This window comes from Kogia breviceps, chromosome 7, assembly GCF_026419965.1.
Source record: "Kogia breviceps isolate mKogBre1 chromosome 7, mKogBre1 haplotype 1, whole genome shotgun sequence".
NCBI lineage: Eukaryota > Metazoa > Chordata > Mammalia > Artiodactyla > Physeteridae > Kogia > Kogia breviceps.
Window position 1 is genome coordinate 47,197,868 of NC_081316.1, and position 23,697 is coordinate 47,221,564.

The 23,697-nt window shown below is 36.0% G+C and overlaps 1 protein-coding gene across 1 annotated transcript in view; it reads left to right on the forward strand.

The window, feature by feature from the left end:
* Window positions 1–21,110, forward strand: part of SESN3 (sestrin 3) — a 70,131-nt gene extending 49,021 nt beyond the window's left edge. Inside the window, exons 3-10 of the mRNA XM_059069010.2 lie at window positions 1,565–1,762; window positions 3,231–3,413; window positions 5,446–5,682; window positions 6,199–6,373; window positions 12,437–12,555; window positions 13,376–13,566; window positions 15,686–15,830; window positions 18,281–21,110. Of these exons, the coding sequence (XP_058924993.1) occupies window positions 1,565–1,762; window positions 3,231–3,413; window positions 5,446–5,682; window positions 6,199–6,373; window positions 12,437–12,555; window positions 13,376–13,566; window positions 15,686–15,830; window positions 18,281–18,367 (1,335 nt within the window). The 3' untranslated portion in view covers window positions 18,368–21,110. The remainder of the gene's footprint in view (window positions 1–1,564; window positions 1,763–3,230; window positions 3,414–5,445; window positions 5,683–6,198; window positions 6,374–12,436; window positions 12,556–13,375; window positions 13,567–15,685; window positions 15,831–18,280) is intronic.
* The last annotated feature ends 2,587 nt before the right edge of the window (window positions 21,111–23,697 follow it).

Below are 23,697 nucleotides of genomic sequence, written 5' to 3' on the forward strand. Positions count from 1 at the left end.
AATATTTCAAGAGCTCAGTGACTGTGGCTGATCTAGGTGGTGACCATGCATTAGAGAAACTGCTGTGCTTGTCCTATTTCCCTCATAGAGCACAGGGCTGCTCTTAGCGGAGTGACTGCCTCATATATATATAAAGACTTCCTGAAACACAGCCATTTACACAGTATGTATTTGAAGACAATCTGGTCTGCAGAAGCAGCTGCTGTTTTCAGGATCTGTTGCATCATATGAATCTATTAATGTATTTTAGGCATCAGTTAAACAGAAGAATCTGCTGCTGGAAAACAAAACAAAAACAACAAATATTCTGTCCCTAATTATATGTAGTTTATCTTGATCCTATCATATTTTTAACTATCATCTTGGTTCCCTGTAGTTGACAAAATGGGAGGAGATGGGCAAATGGAAATATATTTGGTTTTATAATGAGCCAAAGTGGAATTGCCTCTTTTTTACACCATTGTAATTAACATTTCCTCACAATTTACACTTTTCAAACATTACATTTCCTTTGGGATTAAATTTTCCAAAGTCAGTAGTGTCTTAGTATAATTTGTACTTATTTTCAGAAGAGACTGTGAAGCCAGCCCTGAAAAGTAAACAGAATTTCTTAAGAGCAGTGTGGATCTTTGGAAAGACCGTGAGTCTGGACTTTAGGAGAGTAGATTTTAGACCGGGCTCTGATATTAAATAGCTGTATGAGTTGCATTTAATCTTGAGTCTGTTTCCTTATCTAAAATAAGGGCACATTCTTCTTAGGCCTAGAACTCTAATTCTAAAATACCAATAAATAATGAACCAATCTGAGAAATACACATCTGATGTGTATTAATTCCCACAGAGCAGGGTCCTTCTAAGAGGTGCTAATAAGCTCTTAACACCTTCAGAGCCAATTCTTGGTATGAAACCAGAGCTGTCATTGTTTATAAAGCTATATGTAAATAATCTATTTTTGAGAAAGCTCTTTTGATTCTCTCCAATGCAGCATGTTCATTGTAATAATTTACCTTGTTTTTAGTAATTAATATGATAGGCTCAAAATAGGAATTCTAGTGTCCTTATTAATTTTTCAATTAACACTTTCCTACAAATTATCATATTTTTCTTTGTCTCTAAAAAGACTGCAGAAAGCTTTTTTTATGTTGAATAATGAAAATAAGCAAAGGATCAGTGAAAATACTTGTCTTAAGATATAGTGATTAAGTATCTTCATAGGCTACTGAGATAAAATTGTAAATATATGTAATCAGATGCCAGTGCTTTTGCCTCCCCAGTTTTTTGCCTTATGTGCCTGGCAAAGCAGATGGGAGCTTCTTTTCTCCAATTTCATAGCTGTGTGTATAATGTTTGATAATTTGACATTTGTTGTTTAATAAATTGTGGTCCCAGAGCCAAAAATGCATGGGCTTTCTTTTTCATTTCTGTTTCTAATATGAGCAACTACATAATTTCAGTGTCTGTAAATATAAAAAGAACATTCATTTGCTTCAATCGTGGCATAATGTATGTAAACCAAGGGTGTGTTTATAAAAATCATGATATTGTTTTGTTTCTTGATTGGAAGGTTGTCCAAGCAAACACAGTGGATGAACGTACTAACTTTCTTGTGGAAGAATACTCTACATCCGGTCGCCTGGACAACATCACCCAGGTCATGAGTCTGCACACACAGTACCTGGAGTCCTTCCTGAGGAGCCAGTTCTACATGCTGCGCATGGACGGCCCCCTTCCTCTACCGCACCGGCACTACATCGCCATCATGGTGCGCTGTGTTCACATGACATCATCCTCACTTGGTCCCTCTCCCTCCTAGTATTATATGTGTGTGCACAGCTAAGTATAATTAGGTAGAAATAAGAACTGAAAAAGCCTGTGGACTTTTGGACCCCAAGTCCATTGGATACATTTTGAATGCTTTAAGCCACTTAATGTACTGAATGTTTCTCATTTAATTATTAGTAAAGTCATTTTCCATGTTTAGTCTCTTATGATTAAAGATGCTTATAGGGGCCAAAGTAATATCTCTAGTAGCCCACAAGTTTTGTTTTTGCTCCTGATAGCTTTCTTTTATTAGTAATATAAAACAGGTTGTTTGTGCAATTTTAGTCATTCTTTACAAGATGAACATCACTAATTTGGCCAAATAAGAGGAAAGTATCAGCCAGCACCAAAGGAGGCTCTGGATAAGAGAAGAATTCTTAAGTGAATTCTAATACTTCTAAGTTTAGTACTTGGTACAAACTAGTTAGCTAGTTAATGTTTGAGGGGGGGAGAATGATAAATTGGGATGATAGGAGGCAGGAGTCAGAAGGGTAGAAGCAGTGCTACAGTTGGACTGTTGCTGGAGGAAAGAAGAAGAAAACAAGATGCAAGTGCTATATATCTGGAGATGTTAGTGGAATGGCTGGGCTGGCAGAGTGAGCAGAGCCAGCCAAGAGTTAGTTTTTATCCAGTTTAATTTGTTTATGCTCTCACTGAAGTTTTAAACAACAAAAAAGGGATGCATCCTGTGTTTTATTAAATGATGAACTTGACAGAGATTACTCAGCTTAAGGTTTTGATGACAGTAAGGCCGAAAGCCAACTTAGAATGGTCACCAATGAAGAGAGAAATAAGATGTAGAAAATAGAATAAAACAATACTGTTTCACTGAGAAGCAGCCTTGAGGAAATGAGACATGAAAAGTCTGTTTTGCATGGATTCATCAGAATCAGCCTTATCAAGGCTGATTCTGGCTTGCATATGAAAGAAAGGGTCAGTGAGCTTCAGTTTCACCTCGATAGGAGGATGGGCACAGATAAGGCTGATTCACAGTTATGTCAAAGGGAATACGAGAAATACTCCTATTAGCATACATTCTGAATTGGTACAGTACAAGTTAATGAGATTTTATTGCTTTTTAAGTAGAATACAGTTGATATCATTTACCATAATGAAATGAACATGTATTTCCTTAACCTAAATAGAAAATGGGTTCTAGGTTGACCCGTACCACTTCGGGATGGGAAGTAATTGGCTTCTTGTGACATTAGCTTATGTAAAGTATCAGCTTTCTGTATTGATTCAAGAATCTATGACAGCATTGTGATGGAAGTTTTAGGAAGAGGATTCTGTAAGAAAAGAATTATTAGCTATAAAAATTAACTCTATCTTAGTGATTGGCTTAGTAATAGTAGAATAAGACCATACCATGACTATTTTATCCACTAACTTTTTTCTTTGTGTTTTAGGCTGCAGCTAGACATCAGTGTTCTTACTTAATAAACATGCATGTGGATGAATTTTTAAAGACAGGAGGTATTGCTGAGTGGTTGAATGGTTTGGAATATGTACCACAAAGACTGAAAAATCTTAATGAAATAAACAAGCTGTTAGCACACCGACCCTGGCTGATCACAAAAGAGCACATTCAGGTAATGAGTGTTTCTTTCAGGGAAAAAAAAATAGTTTACTAATTATTCTTACTAAGAGTTAATTTTTCAGTTAAGTATTTTACTTAAGACTTAATTTTAAATACTTGCATATAGGAACTTGAAAAATAAAAAATAGTGTATTAATATGTGTAGAAAAGATAAATTTAGAAAGTCAGTGGGTTTAATTTAAATGTAAATGAATATTTTCTCTTCAAGTAATCCGTAATTAGCTTGTACTAGTGCTTTAGCGAGTAGCTATAAGAAAAGTTGATTCCGATTTTCAAGCCATAGATAGAACAAAGAAAATGCACTAGCAGGATAAGATACCTGGGTTCTAGTCTCTTAACTCTGTTACCCACAAGTTTGTGACCTTTAGTAAGTTAACTTCTGTGGGCCTTGGTAGATCACCCTTCTATAAAATGAGGGACCTAGATTAAATGAGTTCTAAAGTCTTTTCTAGTTCTAACATTTCATAATTTTAAGATTTTGAAAAAGTGGTTTTGCAAATAAAAATCATTTGCCAACTGGTGTGTGTATGCTTACGTGCCTCCAGAAACTAGAACTTAGGTAAGAAAGAGAACTGTGATTGACTGGAGCACTTGCCCTTCAAAAGGAGTGTCTGTGAAAGGCCTCCAGGGTAAGGTTGTTGTATAATATGCTTAGCACTGTGCTTGGCACTTGGGCACGATTCAATAAGTAGGATTCATCATCTAAATCATTATCAGTAGAAGCCTTAGGTATTTAAAATCCCTGCTTCTAATGCATAGAAATGTCCTTGGTTTTGTTTTGTTTTGTTTTGTTTTTTCCTCGTTTTGTTAGTTATTTACCCAGTTAAACCAAACTTAGCTTTTGTCAATATGCATACTCTCAGACTTTTATTATCTATTAGGGATTGTTTATAAAAATATGAACAAAGTTATAGCAATTTGAACGTGTAAGGGAATGGAGATGTAGTTCTGGGCTACAATATAGCCCATGCTTAATAATTAATAGAAGACAGTGGAGCCTCATGAACATCGCACTTTTCAAAAAGTTTGAAAAGCAGAGAAAAATGTATGTATACTTGGATTTATTATACTACTTATAAAAATAAAAGAAGATATGTAAAAGTTACATTAGAGTGGTAGAATATGATTGATTTTCCCTTTTTTTCCCCTGAGCTTTTGGTAATATATTAGATTTGTATGTAGTTAAATAATGGAGAGTAAGGCAAAAGCAGTTTTTTGGTTTGGGGTTTTAGCTGTGAAGTGAAACAAATGAAAGTTTTACATTTGTGGTGGGGTGAGGGGGTGAAGGCACAGCAGGACATATCCCCACACATCCACAGGCACTGACAAAGAGACAGACAGACAGATAGACAGAGGTGGATGGGAGAGGATCCCTGATGGATTAACAGCTGGAATTGGTATTGGAGGGATTACTGCTTTTAATGGCTTCACTTATGATTCCATCATTCATCTGGAGGATCCAGTAAAATAGCATATAAAAAAGTGCTTTGATATTCTTTATGTCCTTTCAAATGTAAGCTAGCATTCTACAGTTTCTCTCATCTGCTATAGGTTCTTCCTCCATCAGAGAAGATATCCAAAAGATAACTAAAAGTTAACTTACTGAATAAATTTTTATGTGATTTTTAAGGTAGAGTCTCTACCTTAAAACCTTAAAATGAATGATTTTGCGAGTGAATCTTTAAAGTCCCTTGCCTACTTAAAGTAGCTTCAGTGTTCTCGGATTCTCTAAAATACCTTATTAAAATAGCAAAATACGTAAAAGTGCTTTGGAAGCAGAAATTCCATTGTATATATAAGGAATTTCAGAGAAGCCATGACTTACTTCTGCTGTTAGGTATGATAGGTTTAATGTAGCATTGTTTGAGCAAAGCTGTATCTTTAATATATGAAACATTTTTAAAGGGAATTTTAAGTATTATAAATGGACATGTGAAATTTTATAGATTTTTCCATACTTTCTAAAATTGCTTTATAGCATTCTATGATTTTCACTTTTACTCTGATTTGCTTTCTCATTTCAGAAACTTGTCAAAACTGGAGAAAATAATTGGTCTCTGCCCGAACTGGTACATGCTGTGGTCCTACTGGCACATTATCATGCTTTGGCAAGCTTTGTTTTTGGTAGTGGCATCAATCCAGAAAGAGATCCAGAAATCTCCAATGGATTCAGGCTAATATCAGTCAACAATTTCTGTGTGTGTGATCTCGCTAATGACAACAACATAGAGAATGCATCTCTAACAGGCAGCAACTTTGGGGTTAGTTTTCTTAACTGTTTTCTTTACTACTTTGCCTTTTAACTTGCTACATTAAAAATATCTAGAGAATTTATCTGATTAAACAGTATATTATGTACTTGAAATATTTTGTATAATTTTTATTACTGTAAAAATTTAACCTGTACTTGAAGTTCTGAATTGTCTTAAGGAAGCTTTTAAAGCAAATAGATTACAAATCATATTACAAATCATAAGGCTGCCTCAATTTTCAAAATAAGTGATCATGTAATTTAATATATACCAAATTCTAGAATTCTAGATTAAATAAATCCATTCATATAAACTTTCTGTATTTATAGCTGAAGCAAAACCCCTAAATTTCTGAAAATGTTTGATTTTGTCATATGATTTTCTTTGGAGTTACTGGAAAACCCACTTAGGAACTTAATAACTCTGCTAGTGCCACTATGCATAAGGTGACATTGGGAGATGGAGACATTGACTGGAACAACTTTTAATATTAATAACACCCAATATTATCTTCTCTGGCTCCAGATCGTCGATTCTCTAAGTGAGCTAGAGGCCTTAATGGAAAGAATGAAAAGGCTTCAAGAAGAAAGAGAAGATGAAGAGGCATCTCAGGAAGAAATGACCACTCGCTTTGAGAAGGAGAAGAAAGAAAGTCTTTTTGTGGTCTCTGGAGATACTTTTCATTCATTTCCTCATTCAGGTGCTTCTTTATTTCACTGTCTTTGCCTTTTAGTTGTTCTTAGAACCCTGCCAGACCACCTTCAGTATTTTCCATATGGATATGTCCAAACGATTTTACTACCACGTTCCTTTCATTTAGTTCTCCTCTACCTGGCCCTGATGCCATTGCTTCCCCTCTTATGTTGGTGTATCTTTGAATATATTTCAGATTCAGTTGAGAGGTACTTCAGTTTTGTAGTTCATATTCTATCCTGGATAAAATGTTTTTCAGAGCAGACCAGTTGCTTATAAGGTTAGATAGGAATATTTAATCCATCCTACTTTTGTAATTATTTTTAATGGTAAGTAAAATTCTGTTTCGACAGATGTAATTTGTAAGAAATATCTCTGCCTTTTTTGTGGGTGGGGAGTTATGTGGGAGGATTGTTCTCACACTGCCACTTTTTTCCAGATTAGTTCTAAAATTACACTGCATTTGCATTTGCATTTCTTTGGAGAAACCTTTGGAATTTTATAAAAATATATTATTTAGGTCATTTTCTTAGATTGAATTTGGAGGAATTCATTCTGTATTAAAAGCTAGACTTCTTTGCTCTAATGTGTGTGTGTGTGTGTGTGTGTGTGTGTGTGTGTGTGTGTGTGTGGTACGCTGGCCTCTCACTGCCGTGGCCTCTCACTGCCGTGGCCTCTCCCGTTGCGGAGCACAGGCTCCGGATGCGCAGGCCCAGCGGCCACGGCTCACGGGCCCAGCTGCTCCACGGCACGCGGGACCCTCCCAGTCCGGGGCACGAACCCGCGTCCCCCGCATCAGCAGGCAGACTCCCAACCACTGCGCCACCAGGGAAGCCCTGCTCTAGTCTTAAAAGCACATTTTTTCCCTAATACTCTGAGAAACTTTGAAATAGGAGGGAAACTTTCCAGTTATGACTAAAAAAGATATTGAACACCACATAGTAAATGTTATTAAAATAGCATAGACTCAATAGACTTTGAAAGCTTAAACCCTTTAAAGTCATCAATCTACATAACATTTATTTTTAGAGTTCCCTTGGTTTAAAAGAGGGCTTCAAAATGACTAGTCATAAAGCTAGTCAGTCTCATAAATCCTGAGGGTAATTGATTTGGCCATGACTTGTTTGTTAAATATAGCATTGACCAATAGCTCTCCGAAGTTTTACCAGGAAGAACAAGAACCCCTTTTATCATTTCCCTGATGATTTCTTTTTATGAAAGATTTTATCTACCAAATTGAGTGTATTTAGTAATAATTTCTCAGAGCTTCTAACCAGCAGGAAATGCCAAATATAAAGAAGCTTATTGTTTTGGTTATTGATTTACTATTCATACTACAAACATTTATTGTACCCTATGTAATCTCAGCAGGGTGGTAGGTACTAAGGTTTCCAGGCTAAATAAGGCATGATTCCTGCCCTGTGGGGGCCTCTCATTGCTAGTGGGAGAGAAAGAAATAATTACAATACATGGCAGAATGTGAAGGGTATATGGACCCCGTCCTGGTGGGGGAGGAGTGTGCACAGAAGGGGTACTAGAGGAGGACTTCCTCCAGCTGTTTGGCTCGAAGCTAAATCTTAGAGACTTGAGTGCAAGGGAGTCTGAAGGTGGCTGGGGATGGGGAGTTGGTGGTGAACAGCATACCTGCCTGAGCCAAGGCACGGTGGTAAGGAAACAGGATGGTGGGTGCAGAAGCAAGTGGTTCTGCATTAGGACATAACTCATGAGGTAGGTAATGTGAGGAGGAAGCTGATTAGGTAGGTAGAGGCCTTATCACGATGACCTTTCTAACCTTAAAGAGCATGTAACCTGCCCTATTTTGGACATGTTGAGCTGCGATGTCTAAAGCTTCCAGTCTGGAGACATCTAGTACAGTGCTTCTCAAACTTTAATGTGCACTTGAGTCACTGAGGAATCTTGTTGAAATGCAGATTTGTATTTGGTCCATCTGGGCCAGGAGCTGAGAAGCCTCATTTCTATCACGTCTCCAAGTGATACCCCTGCTGCTGGTCAGCAAACCACACTTGGAGCAGCAAGCATTGAGCAGGAGAGGGTTTTAAGCTCAAGATAAAGTTTTGGAAGTTATCAGCATATATTTGGGAGTTAAAATCAAAAGCGTTGTTTATAACAATCATCCAGGGAAAACAAATGGGACAAAGGAAAGTAATGAGCCTTCTAGGTAAACCAATATTTTAAAATGTAATTGTATTAAGGTTAGTAATATCGATTCGCTTTTAGACATTAATTTTTGTGTGTATGTATGAAAATTTTTAATATACATCTCTTTATAACTGAAAGAGTAAGTAGACAAAAATCCAGGGAGTATTTAAACTTATTTAGCACACTTTAGCTAATTGATATATATAAAACACTATATCCCAAATTGCAACATATACCATTTTTTCAAGTGCACATAGAAAATTTCCCAGTGTCAACCATATACTGTTAATAAAACAAATATCAACAAATTTTGAGATTAAAATTTCATGGAGCATAACCTTTGACTATAATGGAAGTAAGCTAGAAATCAGTAACAAAAATAACTGGAAACTTCTCAAGTGTTTAGAAATAAGCAGTATACTTCTAAATAGCACAGAGTGAAAGAAAAAGTCACAATGGTTAGAAAATACTTGGAGCTGAATAGCGGTGAAACATGGCATAGACATTAATTTTGTAAAGCTTCTCTAAGACCATTAGAGCTTAAAGGACATATAAATGTTTTATTTGTTTTAGATGGGGTTTTTTTAGTATTGAAAATATATTTTAGAATCCCAGTCTTTACCTTCTTGGACCCTTGAGCAAGTACTTCTAGCTTCTATAGTGAATTTTGACCAGCAAGTCTTAGACCCTAGCCAAAAATTATGTTCTGATTTTAACAGAAAAGGCTGCATCATTTCTAAATTATTCAAGGAAATAAATTGTTTCATTATTAACTCTTCACCATTCCCAGTACTAAATTTGATGGTCACACAAAGATAACAGAAAAATGACTCAGTATGTAACTAATTGAGTTATTTTTATAGACTTACTACGTTTTAAAATGGAAATAGAAATTTATTTTTCCCTATAACAAGTTTCTTGGTTTGATCAGTGTGATAAAAAGCATTTCAGATTCCATGCAGAGATTCTAAGAATAGTGTTTCAAACCTCTTGGAGAAAATAAACGTTTAAAGTGTTCTACAAGGGGAGAATTCTGTAGCTTGATAACAGAGTTAACTAGCTTTTATTGTTTTGTTTTTTTTTGTTTTTTTTGTGGTACGCGTGCCTCTCACTGTTGTGGCCTCTCCCGTTGTGGAGCACAGGCTCTGGACGCTCAGGCTCAGCGGCCACGGCTCACGGGCCCAGCCGCTCCGCGGCATGTGGGATCTTCCCAGACCGGGGCGCGAACCCGTGTCCCTTGCATCGGCAAGCGGACTCTCAACCACTGCGCCACCAGGGAAGCCCTATTGTTTTTTTTTTTTTCCAAGTTAGAATGGTGTTCCATTACTGTAACATAGTATTTTCTGTAGTATATTAGTAGGCACATCTTAGGAGCAGAAGAATGCAGATAATATGTAAAATAATATTTTGAGTCCAGAGTTTGAAATATTTGTTTAGATTGAATTAAGATTAGAGTTTTAGATTTGTCAATCAGACACATTTTTTTAAAAATTTAACTTCTTAAGGTAAATTTAGGAAAAACATATTTGTGGTGTGAGAGAACTTTATACATTTCCTTCTATGGACAAAATTGTCTAGAAAACAAATCTTGACTGACTCCTAATTTGAAAATGAATAGATGGATATTATTGTGGGATAAATTCTATCATATTTGGTTTTACTCTTTATTGTTTATTTTTAAATGTTTAAAGTTCCTGTGACAACTTAGAAATATATGTGAGCAAAGCAAAAGCTAAGAGCAAAGTCAAAGGAGCCAGCTATGTAATAGTCAAGTCCAGGATCGATGTCTGCGATATTAGACCACCTGGTTGTACACTGTGGGGGGAAGATCACTTCAAGAGAGGAATTATTTTATAGAACTGATAAATAAAATAAGTTTATAGAACTTAGTTATCAGAGACTTACTCACTTGTCTTGGTTTAACCCACAAGACTCCTAGTTTTCATAGCAGCCTTAGTGATTGCTACTACATTTTACATTTTTGGCTTCATTTATATTTATTATGCGATGGACTGAATTAAGGAAAGCATAACCTCGTCCATACATGTTAAGAGATAATGCATTGAAAACACCATTTTTTAAGTGTTTCTATTTATCTGAACAGAGGCTGGAGCACAAGGAGACAGGGCAGTGGTTGTGGGGTTGGGTGGGAAGAAGCCTGAGCTTTCTCTTCGGAGAACTGCAAGTCACCTAAAATCTTCAGATCAGTTTAAGTAGTTAAATGTTTACAGGTTTCCTTCATCATCTTAAACTAACCCACACTGTATTCGTTACTGACACTCAGTACCGGTAATGGTATTAGTAACTTACAGTTAGTTTTATTTCTTAAGTATATATTTATTTTCATATTATTTCTTAAGTATATATTTCTTTTCATATTAATGAAACAATGAAAAAATAGATATTAAGTACATAGGATAGTATCTGGTATATTGTAAGTACTCAACAAATGCAGGTTTCTTCTTTTTATGTGTAATAAGTTATGTAAGATTTTAATAAGCTGTTTCCTAGGTTGGGTAGCCTGGGCACTTGAGCTTTCCTGCCTATATTAAGCACCCTAATTAGTCCATGCCAAGGGAACTAAGGAAGGGTCAAAACTCATGAGAAAAGAATAATTGCTAGGATTTTCATGAATAGCAAAGATTAAAGGTAATTCAGGTACTACTAGTCAATTAGGTCTTTCAGATGAACTACTGTAATTGCACTTGTATTTTAAGCTTCTCAAGACTGTCCACTTGAGGATTATAATTTTTATTATGTCACAAAATTATTTCATTAACTACTTATTTAATATTTATTTATTTATTAAATATTAAATGTATTTAATATTAATTAAAACACTTATTAGGAAAATACTGTTCTTTATGTGGAAGAAACTAGTGTTTTATTTTGAAAAATATGTGTTCATTATCTAGAGTAGAAGGTAGCAAATTAAGGTTGTTCATTCCCTCTTAGTGGTTGAAATCAGAGAAAAAGTAATTACAAAGACAGACTAACCTAGGGAAAAAAAAAGTAAGTTAAAAAAGAATTATCTTTAAACCAAATTAACATGCATTGGGCATTTACAATTTTTCGGTGGTAAATTTTTAATATTATAAGTATACAGAAGTCAACTGTCTTAAAATATTATAGTCTTCTGTCTTTCTGAATGCCATTTTGATAATATTCTAATCACAGTCTCAGAAGCACATTGTTTACTTCATATGTTGTATACCTTGTTGTTTCCATGTACACAGAAAAGCGCATGTATCTTAGGTGTAAAACTTAATGAACTTTACACACAAACTGATCCTTCCTGATTAACTAGCACCCAAATCAACTAAGGGAATAATAGTGGTACCCAAAAGTCCACTTTCCTCCTTGTTGTGAGCCCTTACCAGTTCTCCCTGGATGCCTCTTTGTAAGCTAAAAATGAACTCTATTGAACTAATTTTCACTGTGAATACATCCAGATGAAACACCATCTAATTTTAATAAAATTCATCTTAACATTAAACTCGATTTTAAGTGGTCTTTCACCTTCATCCCTTCTCTTTCCCCACATCCTACTTCATCCCCTGGAGAGATCAAAAAAAATTTTAAGCTCTATATTCAAAGGCCTGTGCTATCTTCCTTTTCTAAATAAGTAAAACACATGTATTGATCCTTGACTACTACTATTTAGATATTTAGTCAATTTTTTGCCTGGGTAACTACAGCTGAATGTTACGATTGCCAATATTTGGTAATGAAATTGTATTCGAAACTTCAGCTAAAGATATTTTATGTGAATTTAAGCCATGTAGTCAATATTGTCACTTTGGAAAGCCGTGGAAAAGCTAAGCAAAAAAGTGGAGGAAAATGAAGCTGATTCATTTGTTCTAACTCCGTATGGTTTCCTTAACACTAGATTGTTCATTATTGTCCTCAGATTTTGAGGATGACATGATTATAACATCTGATGTCTCCCGATATATCGAAGACCCTGGTTTTGGGTATGAAGACTTTGCCAGACGAGGAGAGGAGCATTTGCCAACATTCCGAGCTCAGGTATGAGATGCCTTTAATTCAGAGAAACTGGAAAAGAGATACTGTCATTTTAATTATGAAATGTTGAAATGTAAATAAATTGACTTCTAAATAAATTAATGGAGCATTTCAATAGAATCTGTAAATATCTTTATTTAACCTAGTTTTCGGCCTTGTCTAATTTGATGTCCCAGTTGATGGATTATTATTTGAACATCAACCCCCTTAGAAGGCAAAAGGAAACTGCTTTATTCAGTTACTTGAATTTTACATGATAGTTGTATAATGTCCTTTTTTGGAAAGGGCAGGGAGGAAATCGAGTGATATGTTCACATTTATAATAAAAAGGCATTTTGTAATAAGATCATATACATCAGTAGTTACGGGCTTAAGGGCCACCCCCTCCCCAGCCCTAGAAAAGAGCCATAGTAGTGATGTGGTTCATAAAAAGGGTATGAGTGTGAATAAAGACAGACTCCTCCGTGCTTGCTTCAGATGATCTGCTAACCATCCGTGTCACTGAGTAGGTTTAGTCACATAGCAATATTCCAAGGTCTTCTGGGGTCCTTCCAAATGAGGGCATGGTTTGCATCGTACTTGACGACAGGAGGTAACCAGAGTTCATCACCAGTGTGCCAAACCCTGGACCCACCGAGGAAACAGCACAGCACTCCCATCTACAAACTGATGTGAAGCGTTCTTGGTAAAGCTACAAACTTGGAATTAATGAAAGAATTACGGACTTGGAAATATCTCCACTTACTTGCTTCAGTAGTTATACTTAAAAACATAGAATGGAGAGTGACCGTTTTGTAATTAGAGATACATTTTATTTTTTTAGGACTATACCTGGGAAAATCATGGGTTCTCCCTGGTGAACAGACTTTATTCTGACATTGGACATCTTCTTGATGAGAAGTTCCGCATGGTCTACAATCTCACCTATAACACTATGGCCACCCATGAGGATGTTGACACAACCATGCTGCGCAGAGCTTTATTTAACTACGTTCACTGTATGTTCGGAATCAGGTATGGTCATCATGGAGACAGTTTTATATGTGTCTAAGTGAACATTCTGGCGTGCATCTTACTTCTATCCCATTGAGGAGTATATGCTTCTGGGAAGAAAATATTACATGTGGACTTCTGATTTTTAAAAATTAATTCTGTCTTATAGAAAAGAATTTTTCTTTGTTTAACTGTTACGAATCTTAACATGCATATATAACTGTAGTAGTTAGAATTTACTAAGGAGGGAAAAGAATATCAGTAATCATTGGGGATAGGAGAGAATCACTCAATTTGAGAATCCTTACTGGATGAACTGGACATTTAAAAATATATATATTATGTCCCTTTAGATAGCAGTAAGAAGTGCTGGTTGGTTGGTTTGTTGGTTGGTTGGTTAGTTTTTGGAGGAATGGTAATTAAGGTATAAATAAAACTAGGGTAGAGTCCTCCCTCATAAAGCTCACATAAGAATGCTGAAACGAAACTGTAAGTCAATATAAATTAGTGGGCTCTAAATTTAGAAAATTAGAATTGAGAGGACAGGGAGTCAATGAGTGAATGAGACTGAATGGTCTAATCAGGAAAGCTTTTTAGGAGAACATCCTTTTTGAGCTGGGTTTTGAAGACTTTTATGGAGAGGGATTTGCAGAAAGAGGAAATCCCCTGAATGAATGAATACATTCAACTGAATGAATACATTCAGTTGACTCTATACTATATCCTTTCTGTTATAGTATCAGAAAGTCTTTATGGAATTGAATTAAAATTTAATTTGTTAAGCAACGTGGTTTCTATAACTTTTTTAAAAATCCCAAATTTCCTGAAAAACCAACTAATAGTGACATAGTCCACCTGAAGGACACTATTACAATGGTAAATAATAAATCTGCTATTTGCCCATTTACCGTTCTAGAAAGAGTCATCACACTTTAAAACAGATATTATACCAACCTAAGAAAAACAAACACTAGTAGATTTTAATTCAGTTGCAATAAATATTTATTATATTCAAGACAATAAATAACAAATATTATGGTGATTATATTTCTCTGTTGGATGCTACTAAATAAAGTTTATATAAAATCCTGGAGGCTTTTTTTTTTTTAAACTAAGCATTATGTTTGGGTTAGAAAGTAACAGAAAATATAGAAGAGAAATCCCACAAGCTCCCACTACTATATTTACCCTTGTATCTGCCTCTGTGCCTGTTTGCTCTTTCTTCTCTCATATTATGGATGAACTGTCTACACTCCTGTGCTCTTGGGCATAGAATCCTATCTCCTCTCATCTTCAAAAGATCCCTGTTCTAGCAATTCTCCCTTCTCCCTCCTGCATAATCAACTTTACTCACTTAATCAGATCTTTGCCATCAGTATATAAACATGCTATTATTTCTCTCATCATCTCAAAAAAAAAAATCCTTTCTTTATCCTTCTTTTCCCTCTGGCTATTGCCTCATGTTTCTGCTCCCATGCACAGCAAATCTCTTTGAAAAAGCTTTGTATGTCTACTGTCACCATTTTCTCATCTCCCATTCTCTTGTGAACCGACTTCAGTATCAAGCTTTTACTCCTGTTACGTCAACAAAGCTGCTGTTACTGAGGTTGTCCGTGACCTCTGCATAGCACCTTGCCATGGTCAGTTAGTTCTCAGTAGCATCTTCTTTGACTAGTCAGTAGCATTGGACGCAATTGATTATTCTCTCTTCCTTGAAATGGGAAGCCCCAGACTCCTGCCTTAGGGCTCATATGTCAGCATCTCAGAGAAACCTTCCTGCCCACTCTATCTAAAATCACAATTCCCCTCCCAGCCTCCAGGTGCATTTTATCTCCATAGCAGTTATCACTATCTGATACATTGTATGGTTTTCTTTTTCATTTCTTTCTTTTTTTTCTCCAGTAGAATTTAAATTACACGGGTCCAGTGATTTTTGTTTATTTTGTTCATTTGTGTATCACCAGTGCCTAGGGCAGTAACATGGTGGCACATAATAGACACTCAGTAACTATTTGTTAGGTGAATTAACAAATGAGCTTTTGGTATTTAATTACTAGATAATTACTGTGTCTTGGTATAATTTTAGAAATCAGAAATTTTGATTCTGTCATTCTAAAGCTTGTTGTCATATTGCTTATAGGTATGATGACTATGATTATGGAGAAGTTAATCAATTACTTGAACGAAGCCTGAAGGTTTACATTAAGACAGTGACCTGCTATCCTGAGAGGACTACCAAGCGCATGTATGATAGTTACTGGCGTCAGTTCAAACACTCAGAAAAGGTGTGTTTCGTGACTAAACCTTTTACCGTAGACAAATATTCAATATAAGAAACAATGAATGTGAAAATATTATACATGAAAATATAAATAAATGAGCTCCATCAAAGAAATGGAAGTGGCATCATCTGGCCATCTGTTTTTCTTTCAGGGTTTTTAAATTAGGGGTTATTGAGTATTAACTAAATTTTGGTTATGTGTTTTGTCCAGTGTGCTGTATAAAGTAAAAGTTTAGCATTGGCCTTTGAAAGATTGGATCTGAATATTGATATTTTAAAAGTACATTTGGGAGGGCTTCCCTGGTGGCGCAGTGGTTGAGAATCTGCCTGCCGATGCAGGGGACACGGTGTTCGTGCCCCGGTCCGCGAAGATCCCACATGCCGCGGAGCGGCTGGGCCCGTGAGCCATGGCCACTGAGCCTGCGCGTCCGGAGCCTGTGCTCCGCAATGGGAGAGGCCACAACAGTGAGAGGCCCGTGTACCACAAAAAACTAAATAAATAAATAAATGTAAAAAAAAGTACATTTGGGAAACTGTCCACCATCCTACTAGTAGAAATCAAACCTTCAGAGATTTTGTGTGAGCTATAATTGTATATTATTGTATGCCCAGAAGGCATATCCATTTAGAGATTCTTTCACTCTAGCCATTACAGTTAACCTCTTAGAACAAGGTTTTCTCATTCCAATTTGGTAATTTGGTATTCTGACAGTATAATGGATTTGGATCTTTTGCCAAATATGTTATTATATGAGGATATTTCTTTGGATTGAAATATATAGGAATCCTTATTTAAGACCTAATAAATGTTAAGGATCTTTACCAATATACTAGTATAGTATAAGTATGGCTATAAATCCTATGTCTTTGACCTTAAAGTCCACGAATCTTACATTTATATCACAGTTTCGAAGCTTGAGAGTAAGAAAACCTTTTTAGGGTCCTAATATTCACTCAATAACCATATGACTTTGATAAAGAATGTTATGACCTCAATCCCTAGCAGACTTTCTTGTCTTTTTTTTTTTTTTTTTCGCTCCGCGGCATGTGGGATCTTCCCAGACCAGGGCACGAACCCGTGTCTCCTGCATTGGCAGGCGGATTCTCAACCACTGCGTCACCAGGGAAGCCCGCTAGCAGACTTTCTTGAAGTCTTACAGCCGATCACACATCAGATAAATACCCATTTGCCTTCAGCATCTCTCTGAGATGGATCGCTATGCTCTGGTTACATGTTTGCATTAGATTTTCTCCCTTTACTAGGTGGTATCTAGAAATTCTCCTTACTCATCAAGAGAATAGATCCAACAATACATCTATCTTTGATATCTTTCTATAGAGAAAAATATCAAAATAATGTAAATATATCACAACATATTTCTTTGTAAAAATTTTGAAAATATGTGGGTATATAATTTAACCTATCAGATGAGCTGTATCCCCCTCAAAAAAGTTAGGTGCTTGTTCACAGCTGTTTCTGAAAGACTCTAGGCAAGCTATGCATATCTGAGTACCAGACACTAATTCCAAACTGCTTTAAGCTTCACATTTTCACTTTAATATCTCCCAAGTACAGGCATACCTCAAAGATATTATGAGTTTGGTTCCAGACCACTGCACTAAAGTGAATATCACAATAAAGGGAGTCACATGAATTTTTGATTTCCCAGTGCACATAAAAGTTATGTTTATAGTGTATTGTAGTCTGTTAAGTGTATAATAGCATTATGTCTTTAAAAACAGTGTACATACTTTAATTTTAAAAAATACTTTATCACTAAAAAGTGCTAACCATCATTTGAACCTTCAGTGAGTCATAATCTTTTTGCTGGTGGAGGGTTTGAAATGTTGTGAGGATTCCCAAATGTGGCGCAGAGACACAACGTGAGCAAACGCTGTTGGAAAAATGACGCCAATAGACTTGCTTGAAGCAGCGTTGCCACAAACCTTCAATTTGTAAAAAACACAGTATCTGTAAAGTGCCATAAAGCAAAGCATGATAAAACAAGGTATGCCTGTAAGTAGTAAGAAATGTTTTTTAAAGCTTTCCAAGGAATAAGCATAGGCTATAAGAAACGTGGGGCTGAGTTTTAGCCATATAAAATTTTACAACTGGAAGAAAGTATAATTTGTAGGAAAATTGTGATTTGTAAAAACTAGTTTCATTTTATAACCCAGAAAGATTGGCTTTACATAACATCAATCCTAACAAAATTATTGGACTTTTTAAGACTTTAGGGGTCATTTTTACTGCTCACTTTTTTTATAAACGCAGTTTTCTTACGAGTATTACATCATGTACACGCATAAATATGCCCAGGCATGTGTGTTGGTATATGTGTCTGTAATACCCATGAAAAACGTTTGTGAATGTCTGATATATGAAAAAAAAAAAATTAAAGTTTTTTCAGTTGTTTATAATGGTCACTAAATTGGTAACACTTTCGTTTCTAGGTTCACGTAAATTTACTTCTAATGGAAGCACGGATGCAAGCTGAGCTTCTCTATGCTCTTCGTGCCATAACTCGGCATTTGACCTGAAGCGTCATCCAGGGAAAATGTCATATATGTGTAAAGACCTTTTCACATAGGATATACATCAGAAGCTGTTTGTGATGTAGCATCAAACATTATTCAATTCTCTAGTGTCAAAGTTTTAGCCGTTTTTTGGGGGGCGGCTGTAATGTGCAATGATGTATTTTCTTTTTCTTGATGCTTAACATGACTAACAATTGCAAAAATAATACTGAGGAGCACTACTTGGCATTGTTTATAGTTGGGTTTTTGGATACTGATCATAAATCATGAACCTGGTTTGTTAATGCTTAACTTCAGTGCTTTGGGGTTTGTGTGTATGTGTATTTTTGTTCTTTCCCTTTTTTTTTTTTTAAATACGGAAAAGCGCTTACAATCTGCTCGAGCAATTGTTTTTCAGATATCGAAATTCAGCAATGAATGACCTCCTCTGGCCATTCTAGAATTTTAATGTTGTGTCCTAAATCTGGTGGAGGAGAAGCATGCGCTGTTGAACTAAGCTGCTCACAGGACACTCATCTGTGTCCCCAGGAGATTATTTGTCAGGCACTGTTTATTTTTTTTGTTTGTTTATTTGTTTGTTTTTTTTTTTACTGCTATTGGCGATAACATGAAATGTGATACAGCCATTGTCCATAATTTAATGTGAAATTGATCATGATGAATTCTATAGCATGCTACTGAAATGCCAAATTCAGCTAGTTTCTTTCTCTTCTGAAACAGAAGTTTCCGTTTTCCATATCAGATGTATATATTAAAAGTGGAATTATGCACAATCCTTTCTATCACTGACAGTAATCCTCAGTCATCAGAAATAATCAGTGCTTGCAGGGCTACTTACAGTTCATTTAGTTGGCACATATAAACATGTACCCACATAAGACTGACCAAAAATTTTCTTTGCACATTTTTCTTTTCTCATAGTGTTTTCTATATTGCAGTAAGCGGAGGAAGGTTAATATACCTATATTTTTTCCTGTTAGGCTTTTAGAACTTATTTTCCATGGTTTTTCTTATGATAGGTTAAACAGTTTATTATTCAAAGGTAAAAATTGTGTTTCTATGCATTAATGTGATTGAACGACAACAACAAAAGAGTGCAATATGTTAAAAAAAATACTCACCAGACTTTCCCCCTTTTATGTCACTGCAGAAGTGTCCTTTTAACACAGAGCCATAAAGAAATTTGGTTCAGATTTCTTTATCGCCCAAGGCTTTTGCCTTCCTGGGGTTGAACAATGTTCCTTTCATAATGCCAAAGCATCCCCTTCCCCAGAAAAATCTCTTTGGACAGCTGGTTAAAAAAAGATCTCAAGTCTTAAGGGAAGAAAAGGCATCCCAAAAGTCACATTTTTGCATTGGTTTATGTTGCTTGATTAGATTATCTTCACAGAGCACAACGTTATGTGTTTATAGCTTTAATTTATATTATGTTAATGAACCAGTGAAGTGCCTAAAGAGATGCTTACAGCTATCCAGTAGGACACGACTGCACTGCTTAAACACTTTTTGGTTAACTAAGGGTGACTTGAATTTTACGCAAACATGCTAATTGTTTTAAAACAGATCCATTTTTTCATAGTGAATAAGATAGTTAAAATTTTCCGTTAGAGTTCCCACAAAGATTTCATTTTAGACTTACTTGTTATCTAGGACTTACTTCTTTTCTCTCATGAAAGAATTGTGGACTAGTGTTCTGTTCAATCATTTTCCCCTTCCATTTATCATCCTTTTCTGGTACAATCCATTAGGTTGCTTTCTTTTAGGCTTTGTTCTAGATAAGAAAATAGAAAGATGACTGTAAACCTATGAATATGAGATAGTTCTACATTTTTAGATTCCAGGATTTTGTTTGAAATCTTCCACGTGAGGAAAAAAAATTGCTAATATTTTTTAAGACAGGGTGGTTTATTTAAAGAGATTATTCAAAGAACTCGTGTCAGATCCAGTCTGTTTTGTTTATTGCGTATACCATATGTTGATTTTATGCCATATCACATTACATAGACATGTGTTAAATACGAAGAAAGTCTTTAGGGGAATGGTAAAATACGAATGACAACATGCACGTCCATTTGACTTCCCTAATTTTAGAACTTTCATGTTGAGGATATCCTTTACTCTTGACTTTTTTTTTTTTTTACTAGAATTCTTTCAGTTAATAGCCCTATGTTTTTGTGCAGGTGACCTGTATTACAGGATAAAAAATGATTTTTATATATTGGAAAGGAGGAGAAATTCTCACAGAACACCATATGAGCTTTAGACCAAAAGGGGAAACAAGGTTTAAGTAACTAAAATGGCCACTTAGTTTTTGTTTTTTGTGTTCCCCCCAACCCTCCGGAAATGTAGGTAGTTGGAGTTGGGTTATGGAAATATTAGTGCCTTTACTAGATCTCTTTCCTAGCAAGGTTTCTTATTAGCTCAGCATCGATCTGTCTCATCACTAATCAGGAAAATCAGTTGACTTGGAACTATAAACAAAAACAAAACAATATATTTATGAACCTCACTGAATCAGCCTAGAAAAGTTGACTTTGAAGGTGCCAAAGCACCTGCCAAGATGCAGCACGCACAGCCTTCCAGGTTGTGAAATCCATTGTACAGCGAGTTTGCTGTGAACTTCAGCTAATGCAAACTTGAAATTCTGATGCGGTTTTCCAGGGTGGTATTTTTTCAGAGTATTGAATTTACTATGTAGTAATTTATAGTATAGCTTTTTATATTAAAATGTGATATTTTTAAAAGAGATATCTGGTTCAATTGGTGTATTGATGTGACTATACGATCTGCTAACCCACCCCTTGGGCTCGCATTGTGCCAAACTGAGATGTGCAGGTGTGCATGAGAAAAGCACACGTGAATGGGAAGTCTGTAACTCCGTTGCTTATTATTTTCAAAATAGTCTAATAATCCACTGATGTATATGCTTGGTGGAGAGCCGTTTACTTTTGAATTTCAAATTTTCCCACTTCCAGTTTTAACTCTCAATTTCTCAGATAACCTTAGGAAAATCCAACTACTCTCCTCTCTGAAAGTAAATCTTGAACCCAATCCCTTGACTGCGGGAGTGGCCAGGCAGGTGCCTCCTTGGAGCCTTCTGATGAGGCTTCCTCAGGTGGACTCATGATAATTAGAGGAAAACAGGCTTTTGAGACGGGACAACTTATTATTTCTTCACCTTTTTGAGCTAAGGATACTATCTCAGTCTCAGGAAGAATCTTTGTCCCATTTGGGGTACTTCTTAAATAAAGAATGGCTAGTGTGGAATCTGGGGCATGGCCTTGGCCTGTAATTATGACTTTAAGCCCAAATAATAGTGACAGAACAACACAGGACTGTCTTAGAACAGAAAACTCGATGTCAGCTTTATATCAAAATCGTATTTGAACCAGAGCCCCTATTTTAATTGTATTATAAAGTCCCTTAAATTGGGATTGACCTATATACACTAACTAATATGTATAAAATAGATAACTAATGAGAACCTGCTGTATAGCACAGGGAACTCTACTTCAATGCACTGTACAGTAGAAACTAACACAACATTGTAAAACAAATATACCCCAATACAAAATTAATTAATTAAGTCCCTTAAAGATTTTAAATGGTTCTAACAACTAGTTAACATTATTCCTGAGCAACTTTTTTTCCCACCTTATAGAAGTTTTAAATCCAAAATCTTAGATCTTTATGCCACAGCAAAATGAAATTATCAACAAACAATTAAAGATCTGTACTTAAAAAATGTTCACCACTTTCATGCAGAGCGCATGCATATATGATGGTAAGATTCTTTTAAACACTAAGGACAATTCGTCAGGGGAAAAAAAATGTCAGTGCATATTATAAAAATGATTTGCACTGTGCTAGTATAAAATGAGGTTTTTGTTTTGTTTTATGTTGTGTTTTAAAGACAATTCTAAATCATTCCTCTGGAAAGCAAGACCTTAAACTCTTCTCTTTATCCAAGGGTACTTTTTCTACTTTTATGCAAATAGACGGTCTTGCATGAAGTGAATATTATGCAACAATAATGTTATATAAATAGTAGAGGAAATTTGCTAACAGTATAATTCAACAGTAAACTGAAAGGTATATGGCTCCTCTATTCAGATCGAGTTTTAAGTTACCTAATTTTATAGTCAGAACCTATTCTAGATGGCCATAGTCATAAACTATGTTTCCTGATTATATCCCTCTGGAGACTGAGAATCAAATAATCTTTCCTTAAAACAGTACTGTAACATGAATGTATTCATCTCAGTCAACAGAACTTCAGTGCCCCCTGTATGTGGAGCTTACTTCCATGCTAATTTGGCTTCGTTAGTAGTATCCGCTCAGGTGAGACCTAGAACAAAAATATCTGGGGTGAAATGGATCATAGCGGTAGAGGTACCTGTCAAGGCAGAACCCTGTGAGGAAGGAAGAGTCTTTCAAAGAACACATGGACCATAATTCTAAGAGCGTGGCTGCCGTCAGCATCACACACCTAATCTAAAGGAGCACTTCCTATTGTGGGAGCTTCTGCCTACATTCAGCCCGTCCTTTCCTGCCTGCTTTCTCTTCCTCCAAGTGCCTCGACCTCTACCACGCTCGCTCTCTTCCCCTCCCCTCAGCCCATGTTGGTCTGAGCGCCTTTTCACAATCCAAACGAAACGTCACCAGCCACCTGCTGATCGTCACCAGCATTTACTTTTCCCAGTTACTTCTTCTCCATCCATGAGGAATACGACTTGTCCCAACTCCCTCGAAATCCCTCTACCATCTAGCTATATTTTGGCTAACCTTCGCCCTGGACACCCTACCAGATCTAATGCAGCACCACGTGTAATCTCGTCCATCCCATCTACCCTTTCCCAGCTGCCAAAATATCTTGCTCTCCTCTACCTCATCCCCAAAGAGCCTATAAACTCAGAGTATCCAACCTTTTCATGGATTCACTCTCCGTTGTTCAGTAATACTACTTCCATATTTTAAATAAATCATAGAAGATTTTTGCCTTCTATCAAAGTAGGAATCTTTATATTTATACATGATACAGAAATTGAACTATTTCTACCATGCAGAATTTAGCGTTTAGCAGGATTTTAAAGTGATTGAATTGCCATCTTAACCTGGATCTATATTTGGTTAGTCCAAGTTATTTGAATGTAAAGTGAAAATTCTCCAGCAATCCAGATTGATCTGTAACCTATCAATGGAACAGGAAGTTTCTGGCATACGAATGGGTGGTGTTTCAGACATGTGTTTTATTGGTGTCATTTGGGCCTTGGAACACATTTCCAATAGAAGGACATATGATAGAGGATGTTTAGGTGGTCCCATTGGATCAC